Consider the following 10,706-nt stretch of genomic DNA (forward strand, 5'->3'; position numbering starts at 1 on the left):
AGAGTTAGACTATTAGAGACTTTAACCAGAGTTACAGAGTTAGACTATTAGAGACCTTAACCAGAGTTACAGAGTTAGACTATTAGAGACTTTAACCAGAGTTACAGAGTTAGACTATTAGAGACTTTAACCAGAGTTACAGAGTTAGACTATTAGAGACCTTAACCAGAGTTACAGAGTTAGACTATTAGAGACTTTAACCAGAGTTACAGAGTTAGACTATTAGAGAGATACTTTAACCAGAGTTACAGAGTTAGACTATTAGAGACCTTAACCAGAGTTACAGAGTTAGACTATTAGAGACTTTAACCAGAGATACAGAGTTAGACTAGTAGAGACTTTAACCAGAGTTACAGAGTTAGACAATTAGAGACCTTAACCAGAGTTACAGAGTTAGACTATTAGAGACTTTAACCAGAGATACAGAGTTAGACTATTAGAGACTTTAACCAGAGTTACAGAGTTAGACTATTAGAGACCTTAACCAGAGTTACAGAGTTAGACTATTAGAGACTTTAACCAGAGTTACAGAGTTAGACTATTAGAGACTTTAACCAGAGTTACAGAGTTAGACTAGTAGAGACTTTAACCAGAGTTACAGAGTTAGACAATTAGAGACCTTAACCAGAGTTACAGAGTTAGACTATTAGAGACCTTAACCAGAGTTACAGAGTTAGACTATTAGAGACTTTAACCAGAGTTACAGAGTTAGACTATTAGAGACCTTAACCAGAGTTACAGAGTTAGACTATTAGAGACTTTAACCAGAGTTACAGAGTTAGACTATTAGAGACTTTAACCAGAGATACAGAGTTAGACTATTAGAGACTTTAACCAGAGTTACAGAGTTAGACTATTGGAGACTTTAACCAGAGTTACAGAGTTAGACTATTAGAGACTTTAACCAGAGATACAGAGTTAGACTATTAGAGACCTTAACCAGAGATACAGAGTTAGACTGTTAGAGACTTTAACCAGAGTTACAGAGTTAGACAATTAGCGACCTTAACGAGAGTTACAGAGTTAGACTATTAGAGACTTTAACCAGAGATACAGAGTTAGACTAGTAGAGACCTTAACCAGAGTTACAGAGTTAGACTATTAGAGACTTTAACCAGAGTTACAGAGTTAGACTATTAGAGACTTTAACCAGAGATACAGAGTTAGACTATTAGAGACTTTAACCAGAGTTACAGAGTTAGACTAGTAGAGACTTTAACCAGAGTTACAGAGTTAGACAATTAGAGACCTTAACCAGAGTTACAGAGTTAGACTATTAGAGACTTTAACCAGAGTTACAGAGTTAGACTATTAGAGACCTTAACCAGAATTACAGAGTTAGACTATTAGAGACTTTAACCAGAGTTACAGAGTTAGACTATTAGAGACCTTAACCAGAGTTACAGAGTTAGACTATTAGAGACTTTAACCAGAGTTACAGAGTTAGACTATTAGAGACTTTAACCAGAGATACAGAGTTAGACTATTAGAGACCTTAACCAGAGATACAGAGTTAGACTGTTAGAGACTTTAACCAGAGTTACAGAGTTAGACAATTAGCGACCTTAACCAGAGTTACAGAGTTAGACTATTAGAGACTTTAACCAGAGATACAGAGTTAGACTAGTAGAGACTTTAACCAGAGTTACAGAGTTAGACAATTAGAGACCTTAACCAGAGTTACAGAGTTAGACTATTAGAGACTTTAACCAGAGATACAGAGTTAGACTATTAGCGACTTTAACCAGAGTTACAGAGTTAGACTATTAGAGACCTTAACCAGAGTTACATAGTTAGACTATTAGATACTTTAACCAGAGTTACAGAGATAGACTATTAGAGACTTTAACCAGAGATACAGAGTTAGACTATTAGAGAGATACTTTAACCAGAGTTACAGAGTTAGACTATTAGAGAGATACTTTAACCAGAGATACAGAGTTAGACTATTAGAGAGAGACTCAGACACAAGACAAGGCCATGTGTGTTTGTGTGTGTGTGATCACCGTACCACACCCGACACACACACACACAAAGGCCAACTATGTTTAGCCAGTTATTCTCTGACCTTAGCTCTGAAACCACAACACTGAGAATATTGTCCTAGACACACACACACACACACACACACACACACACACACACACACACACATTGTTCTAGACATACAATACATAGACAGTTTGACTGACAGACACTTATCTTTCCCACTAATAGCCATATAGTCAGACAGATCAAAGCCAGTTTAACATGTGGTTGTGGGGGTTTTAGACAGGCCCATTCTCGTCTATGGAGGGAAAAGAGAAAGGGAAAGATTGCATCACGGTTAGGAAAGAATAGCTATTTGAGAGAAAGAAAAGAGAATAGTCTAGACTACAGAAATGTGGACTGGAAATACAATAAAGCACAATGCAATATCTGTTCTATATCATAAACATCTATCCAGACACAAACACAGACAGTTATTAGTTAACTATAGACCATTATGCCTAACAGGGCAAGATATGACGCCTTCAGAACGCACGCGCGCGCACACACACACACACACACACACACACACACAACACTATATTTAAACACTCATATCTCCAGTCACACACATTCCCGATAGCTCAGACAAATTGCAGCAATAAATATACTGTGATTGTTTTAGAAAATAACACTTCCTTTGTGTGGTGAACGTTGATTATCTCTCCTACCCAGACTAACACACTCAGACTCTTACAGTTGGTCAAAATGACAGTAATCACCAAGCGAAGAGGACTTTCTATAAAGCCATGCATACAAGGCATCATTGACAGAAGTTACTTTCACAACACACACTTTACACAATAGAACAGAGAAAATATGGTTGAATACAGGTGGTTGACTGAATGACTCAACATTCCTGTGTTTCTCTTCTTCCTTCTCTTTCTTTCTCTCCTTCTTTTCTTGCGTTTAGAGGTGGAGCCAGATGAACCATCGGCCAACGAGATTCATTCAAATGACACCCGTGGAAGATACAGGAGAAACCTAGGTTAGTCTGTCTACTGTACCTGTTCTTCTCTCTCTCTCTCTTTCTCTCTCTCTCTCTCTCCCTCTCCCTCTCTCTCTCTCCCTCTCCCTCTCCCTCTCCCCCTCCCTCCCTCCCTCCCTCCCTGTGTTTCTCTCTATTTCTTCCCACCTCCATCTCTATCTGTCTCCCTCGATTTGAATTCAATTCATTTAAGAATAATAACTACATTCTCTCTCCAGCGAAGATCCAGCAGGTGTTGTACACTCTTAGAAAACAAGGTGCTTTCTAGAACCTTAAATGGTTCTTCGGCTGTCCCCATAGGAGAACCCTTTGAAGAACCTTTTTGGTTGCAGGTAGAAACCTTTTTATTCTTGGTAGAAACCTTTTGTGTTCCAGGTAGAACCCTTTCTACAGAGGGTTCTACATGGAACCCAAAAGGGTTCTACAGTACCTGGAAACAAAAAAAGTGTTCTCCTATGGGGACCTGTTTGGAACTCTTTTTTCTAAAAGTGTACAGGTCAGGACAGAGGTCATGATGTAGTCTAACATCCTCCCCCTCTCTCCCTCCCTCCCCTCCTCCCCCAGTAGATGCCCAGCCAGCCCAGCAGGCGGTGTGTAAGGTCAGGACAGAGGTCATGGAGGTCACCAGAGCCATGCTTGACCGACGCAACGCCAACTTCCTGTTGTGGCCGCCGTGTGTGGAGGTGCAGCGCTGCTCTGGCTGCTGTAACACCAGAATGCTACAGTGCGTCCCCACGGTTACTCAGACACGATATCTACAGGTATATATATACCCAGATGCTATCTACAACCATAGGAGAACCCTTTGAAGAACTACTGGAACCAAAAAAGGGTTCTCCTATGGGGACATCTGAAGAACCTCTTTTTTTCTAAAAGTGTACACACATAACCGGCTACTGCAGTGTGTCCCGACACTTACACAGTATACACTATCTACAGGTTCATATAGACCTATAATCTACAGGTTCATATACACCTATATACACTATCTACAGGTTCATATAGACCTATATACACTATCTACAGGTTCATATACACCTATATACACTATCTACAGGTTCATATAGACCTATATACACTATCTACAGGTTCATATAGACCTATATACACTATCTACAGGTTCATATACACCTACATAGCCTGGTTCCTCTCTAGGTTTCTTCCTAGGTTTTGGCCTTTCTAGGGAGTTTTTCCTAGCCACCGTGCTTCTTCACCTGCATTGCTTGCTGTTTGGGGTTTTAGGCTGGGTTTCTGTACAGCACTTTGAGATATCAGCTGATGTACGAAGGGCTATATAAAATAAATTTGATTGAAATAAATAAAAAAATAAATTTGATTGATTGATACACTATCTACAGGTTCATATAGACCTATATACACTATCTACAGGTTCATATACACCTATATACACTATCTACAGGTTCATATACACCTATATACACTATCTACAGGTTCATATACACCTATATACACTATCTACAGGTTCATATAGACCTATATACACTATCTACAGGTTCATATACACCTATATACACTATCTACAGGTTCATATACACCTATATACACTATCTACAGGTTCATATACACCTATATACACTATCTACAGGTTCATATACACCTATATACACTATCTACAGGTTCATATAGACCTATATACACTATCTACAGGTTCATATACACCTATATACACCATCTACAGGTTCATATACACCTATATACACTATCTACAGGTTCATATACACCTGTATACACTATCTACAGGTACACATACACCTATATACACTATCTACAGGTTCATATACACCTATATACACTATCTACATATACACCTGTATACATGGATATACCTATAAATATTATACACCCCTAATCTAAGCTACACTGACATATGTAGGCCTACATATAAACATTCATGGATATGTCCAGTAGGCATATCACCTCATCAGATTTACAAACAACATTCCCCCCCCCCAGGTAACAAGGATCCAGTACATCGATAAGAGACCCCACTACGACAAGGCAGTGATCTCAGTGGAAGACCACGCCTCCTGCCGCTGCCAGACACACCCCTCGGCCACAGCTGCAGCCAGGTCCACCTCCCTCCCCCCTCCTCCCCCCCGACTCACCCCCAAACCCCCCTCCCTCTCCAAGGAAGACCTCCATCGCCATGACAATATGAAGGCCAATCAGAGGTTCCATGTGGATGACAGGGGGCAGCTGGAGAGACAGTGGCAGAACAAGTACACCCTGTCACACACACAGCCACGGACACACACACAGACACACCCAATGGCAGGGGCAGGGACGCAGGTAGGGACACACACACACACACAGCCACGGACACACACGCAGACACACCCAATGGCAGGGTCAGGGACGCAGGTAGGAACACACACAGATACACACACACAGATGGGTCCCTCTCATGAGCTCCCTATAGGGCATGGCAGTGGGTATGAGGGGGGGAGAGGGGAGGAGAGAGGGTCACAAACACCCCATCGCACACACACTGACACACAGCCCAACACAGGAGAGAGGCAACACATTGACAACACAGAGAGGACACAGGAGATAGGAAGACAGCAACAACTACAACAGTACTACCAACAACAACAATATCTACAACAACAGCGACAATATCAACAACAACAACAGCAACAACAGCAACATCAACAACATCAACAACAACAGTACCAACCATACAGCCAAGAGCCAGAGCTCAGGACTCAATACAAACACAACGCTCCCCAATCCGACAGCAGCGGACCACCTGACACAAAACAACCGGCCAATCACAAACCAGAACTGGTCCACAGCAACACAGAACCGACCGATGATAATGACTCAAACACAGAGGTGGCCAATAGAGACGCTCTAAAGGATACAGAGGTCACCAGTCAGGCAGTGACAGAAGTGACCAATCACGGAAAGGAGGATGATAAAGAGCGACACAGCCAGACAGAGCTGTCCAATCAGGAACAAAAACACTCAGAGTCGACCAATCAGGGTGACCCTGTCACAGAGGAGGAGAGCAGGAAGAAACTTCTAGAACTCTTACAGCGAGAACTGGGCCAGAAACAACAGCATCATCCTCCTCATCCTCATCTTCCTCATCAAGACCATCATCATCCTCACCATCGTCAGTCTCGAACACAAACCACCACCACACAAAGACCAGGTACTGGGAATTTGGGTATTTGTTTTTGTGTGTGTGTGTGTGTGTGTGTGTGTATGAGTATGTGTATGTATTTGCATGTGTGTGTGTGTGCCTGTGTGCACGAATGCATGTGTTTGCACGTGTGTGTGTGTGTGTGTGTGTGTGTGTGTGTGTGTGTGTATGTGTATGTATGTGCATGTGTGTGTGTGTGTGCCTGTGTGCACGAATGCATGTGTTTGCACGTGTGTGTGTGTATGAGTATGTGTATGTATGTGCATGTGTGTGTGTGTGCCTGTGTGCACGAATGCATGTGTTTGCACGTGTGGGTGTGTGTGTGTGTGTGTGTGTGTGTGTGCGCCTGTGTGCACGAATGCATGTGTTTGCACGTGTGGGTGTGTGTATGTTGTGGGTCAGTAACTATGTATACCTGTGAGAGTTGACGTGAGGGGAAGAGGCTGTTAGAGGAAGTAGACCTGTTTTCTTTTGTGGTCCTGACTGTCGTGGACCACATGTATGATTATATGAGCATATGTGTCCTGTCATTCTTTCCCTCCCCCTGCAACATGGGACCTGAACTTCCACTTCCTGTTAAAACAGGTTCCTAGCGGTCACAAACGTGATGGGAGTTACAGACATTGTTACCTCCGCCTCAGAGGTGATTACATTAAACTGTTCTTGACTATTTTATGTTATCTAACACAATGCATCTCTCTCTCTCTCTCTCTCTCTCTCTCTCTCTCTCTCTCTCTCTCTCTCTCTCTCTCTCTCTCTCTCTCTCTCTCTCTCTCTCTCTCTCTCTCTCTCTCTCTCTCTCTCTCTCTCTCTCTCTCTCTCTCTCTCTCTCTCTCTCTCTCTCTCTCTCTCTCTCTCTCTCTCTCTCTCTCTCTCTCTCTCTCTCTCTTCTATCTCTCTCCCTCTTCCACCTCTCTCTCCCCCCTCTCTCTCTTGTCCAGTGCCGCCCACGTTGTCCTCCAGCAGGGCCCCAGGGTGGTCCCCCAGCACCCCGTTCCCTCCCCCCAAGCCTCCCCAGGGCCCGTTCAGACCGGCCCTTCCCCGCGGACGCAGGAGGAGGAAACACCGGAGCCGCATCAGCAAGGCTGCCCTCCGAACCATGATCATGTAGAGAGAGATGGTAAGGGAGGAGGGAGGAGGGAGGAGGGAGGAGGGGTGGAAAAGGGGGAGGCAGACCAGCAGATGGAAAGGTAAGAAAGACAGAGGGAGTCAGCGGGAGAGAAGGAGGGAGAGAAAGGAAGATAAATTGAGGGTGTAGATACTAAAAAGTCAGACATAGTATGGAGGGGGGGAATGAAAAGCTTGAGAATGAGAGACTATCTAACTCCTCTACCTCTCTTCTACAGGCAACTGGGTCGACTGTGTTTGCTGGGCCCACCCAGGGTCGTGTTCATTAGGCACCAAACGGAAGAAAACGGACTGAAACAGGGACACAAACAACATGGAATAAACCCTAATTTCTTGTTTTATAAAACGTTGTGTGCCCTAATGAATACTGAGGGATACTGCCTGGCTATGGAACCTCAAGATGGACACTGGAGACTGGCCAGCACTTCTGGACTCTACTGTTGGTTATGGAACCTCAAGATGGACACTGGAGACTGGCCAGCACTTCTGGACTCTACTGCTGGTTATGGAACCTCAAGATGGACCCTGGAGACTGGCCAGCACTTCTGGACTCTACTGCTGGCTATGCTAACAGACATTACTGCAGGCTGTGTCAATCTTTGCACCCCAGAATGTAGCATGTAGCATCTTTCTATAAAAAATCTGCTAGCTTTATTTAAACCGCGATATCAAGACAATGGACAATCTCAGACAGAGACTCCTTAGAAAGGAGGTAGTTCTGGATGTTTAACACTGGAAGTAGAGTGATGTAACCTTTGAAAAAGGAGCTAAGCAAACTACATCTCCCATCAGCCATTGGCTGGTATAATTCTAGCCCCGCCTACTTTGAACACTGGCTACTGATTGGACAGTTAAGGAGGGTGTTCGGCGGATATTATTAGATTGCTTGCTGCAACAGCCATTGATTGGTTGATTTAGAGGCCATGGAACACGCCCCTCTCTGCAGCTTGACTATGATTGGTTGCTGAGAATAGAACTGAAAACCCAAAATGGTGCTTGAGGCCATCTATTTCTAAGAGACAATGCAGAGCTTGGATGTGGATATTTTCACTGGAATGTACTGGGTTGACAATGGAAACTGTTCTCAGATAAACTATGTTATCCTACTGGTGTAACTGGGATAACTGTCCTGGGACTATGACTGGTGTAACTGGGGATAACTGTCCTGGGACTATGACTGGTGTAACTGGGGATAACTGTCGTGGGAATATGACTGGTGTAACTGGGGATAACTGTCCTGGGAATATGACTGGTGTAACTGGGGATAACTGTCGTGGGAATATGACTGGTGGAACTGGGGATAACTGTCCTGGGAATATGACTGGTGTACCTGGGGATAACTGTCCTGGGAATATGACTGGTGTAACTGGGGATAACTGTCCTGGGAATATGACTGGTGGAACTGGGGATAACTGTCCTGGGAATATGACTGGTGTAACTGGGGATAACTGTCCTGGGAATATGACTGGTGGAACTGGGGATAACTGTCCTGGGAATATGACTGGTGGAACTGGGGATAACTGTCCTGGGAATATGACTGGTGTAACTGGGGATAACTGTCCTGGGAATATGACTGGTGTACCTGGGATAACTGTCCTGGGAATATGACAGGTGTAACTGGGGATAACTGTCCTGGGAATATGACAGGTGTAACTGGGATAACTGTCCTGGGAATATGACAGGTGTAACTGGGGATAACTGTCCTGGAAATATGACTGGTGTAACTGGGGATAACTGTCCTGGGAATATGACTGGTGTAACTGGGATAACTGTCTTGGGAATATGACTGGTGTAACTGGGGATAACTGTCCTGGGATTATGACTGGTGTAACTGGGATAACTGTCCTGGGAATATGACTGGTGTACCTGGGATAACTGTCCTGGGAATATGACTGGTGGAACTGGGGATAACTGTCCTGTGAATATGACTGGTGGAACTGGGGATAACTCTCCTGGGAATATGACTGGTGTATCTGGGATAACTGTCCTGGGAATATGACTGGTGTATCTGGGATAACTGTCCTGGGAATATGACTGGTGTAACTGGGGATAACTGTCCTGGAAGGTGTAACTGGGATAACTGTCCTGGGAATATGACTGGTGGAACTGGGATAACTGTCCTGGGAATATGACTGGTGTAACTGGGGATAACTGTCCTGGGAATATGACTGGTGGAACTGGGGATTACTGTCCTGGGAATATGACTGGTGTACCTGGGGATAACTGTCCTGGGAATATGACTGGTGTAACTGGGGATAACTGTCCTGGGAATATGACTGGTGGAACTGGGGATAACTGTCCTGGGAATATGACTGGTGTAACTGGGGATAACTGTCCTGGGAATATGACTGGTGTACCTGGGGATAACTGTCCTGGGAATATAACTGGTGTAACTGGGGATAACTGTCGTGGGAATATGACTGGTGGAACTGGGGATAACTGTCCTGGGAATATGACTGGTGTAACTGGGGATAACTGTCCTGGGATTATGACTGGTGTAACTGGGGATAACTGTCCTGGGAATATGACTGGTGTAACTGGGGATAACTGTCCTGGGAATATGACTGGTGTAACTGGGGATAACTGTCCTGGGAATATGATTGGTGTACCTGGGGATAACTGTCCTGGGAATATGACTGGTGTAACTGGGGATAACTGTCCTGGGAATATGACTGGTGTAACTGGGGATAACTGTCCTGGGAATATGACTGGTGTACCTGGGATAACTGTCCTGGGAATATAACTGGTGTAACTGGGGATAACTGTCCTGGGAATATAACTGGTGTAACTGGGGATAACTGTCCTGGGAATATGACTGGTGTAACTGGGGATAACTGTCCTGGGAATATGACTGGTGTAACTGGGGATAACTGTCCTGGGAATATGACTGGTGTAACTGGGGATAACTGTCCTGGGAATATAACTGGTGTAACTGGGGATAACTGTCCTGGGAATATGACTGGTGTAACTGGGGATAACTGTCCTGGGAATATGACTGGTGGAACTGGGATAACTGTCCTGGGAATATGACTGGTGTAACTGGGGATAACTGTCCTGGGAATATGACTGGTGTAACTGGGATAACTGTCCTGGGAATATGACTGGTGTAACTGGGGATAACTGTCCTGGGAATATGACTGGTGTACCTGGGGATAACTGTCCTGGGAATATGACTGGTGTAACTGGGGATAACTGTCCTGGGAATATGACTGGTGTAACTGGGGATAACTGTCCTGGGAATATGACTGGTGTAACTGGGGATAACTGTCCTGGGAATATGATTGGTGTAACTGGGATAACTGTCCTGGGAATATGACTGGAGAAACTGGGGATAACTGTCCTGGGAATATGACTGGTGGAACTGGGGATAACTGTCCTGGGAATATGACTGGT

At 44.3% G+C, this 10,706-nt stretch overlaps 1 protein-coding gene across 3 annotated transcripts in view; it reads left to right on the plus strand.

Moving 5' to 3' along the window:
* Nucleotides 1-8,137, plus strand: part of LOC118938189 (uncharacterized) — a 20,670-nt gene extending 12,533 nt beyond the window's left edge. Inside the window, exons 3-8 of one of the 3 annotated variants that reach the window (XM_090195468.1) lie at nt 2,942-3,016; nt 3,235-3,348; nt 3,584-3,777; nt 4,991-6,194; nt 7,127-7,305; nt 7,532-8,137. In XM_090195468.1, the coding sequence (XP_090051594.1) occupies nt 3,631-3,777; nt 4,991-6,194; nt 7,127-7,296 (1,521 nt within the window). In that variant the 5' untranslated portion in view covers nt 2,942-3,016; nt 3,235-3,348; nt 3,584-3,630 and the 3' untranslated portion in view covers nt 7,297-7,305; nt 7,532-8,137. Of the gene's footprint in view, nt 1-2,941; nt 3,017-3,234; nt 3,349-3,580; nt 3,778-4,990; nt 6,195-7,126; nt 7,306-7,531 lie in introns of all 3 variants that reach the window. The other 2 variants (XM_036940126.2, XM_036940127.2) reach the window with 2 other exon arrangements.
* Nucleotides 8,138-10,706: the final 2,569 nt, after the last annotated feature.

Source organism: Oncorhynchus mykiss, chromosome 13, assembly GCF_057628025.1.
Source record: "Oncorhynchus mykiss isolate SJ-2025 chromosome 13, ASM5762802v1, whole genome shotgun sequence".
Taxonomy (NCBI): Eukaryota; Metazoa; Chordata; class Actinopteri; order Salmoniformes; family Salmonidae; genus Oncorhynchus; species Oncorhynchus mykiss.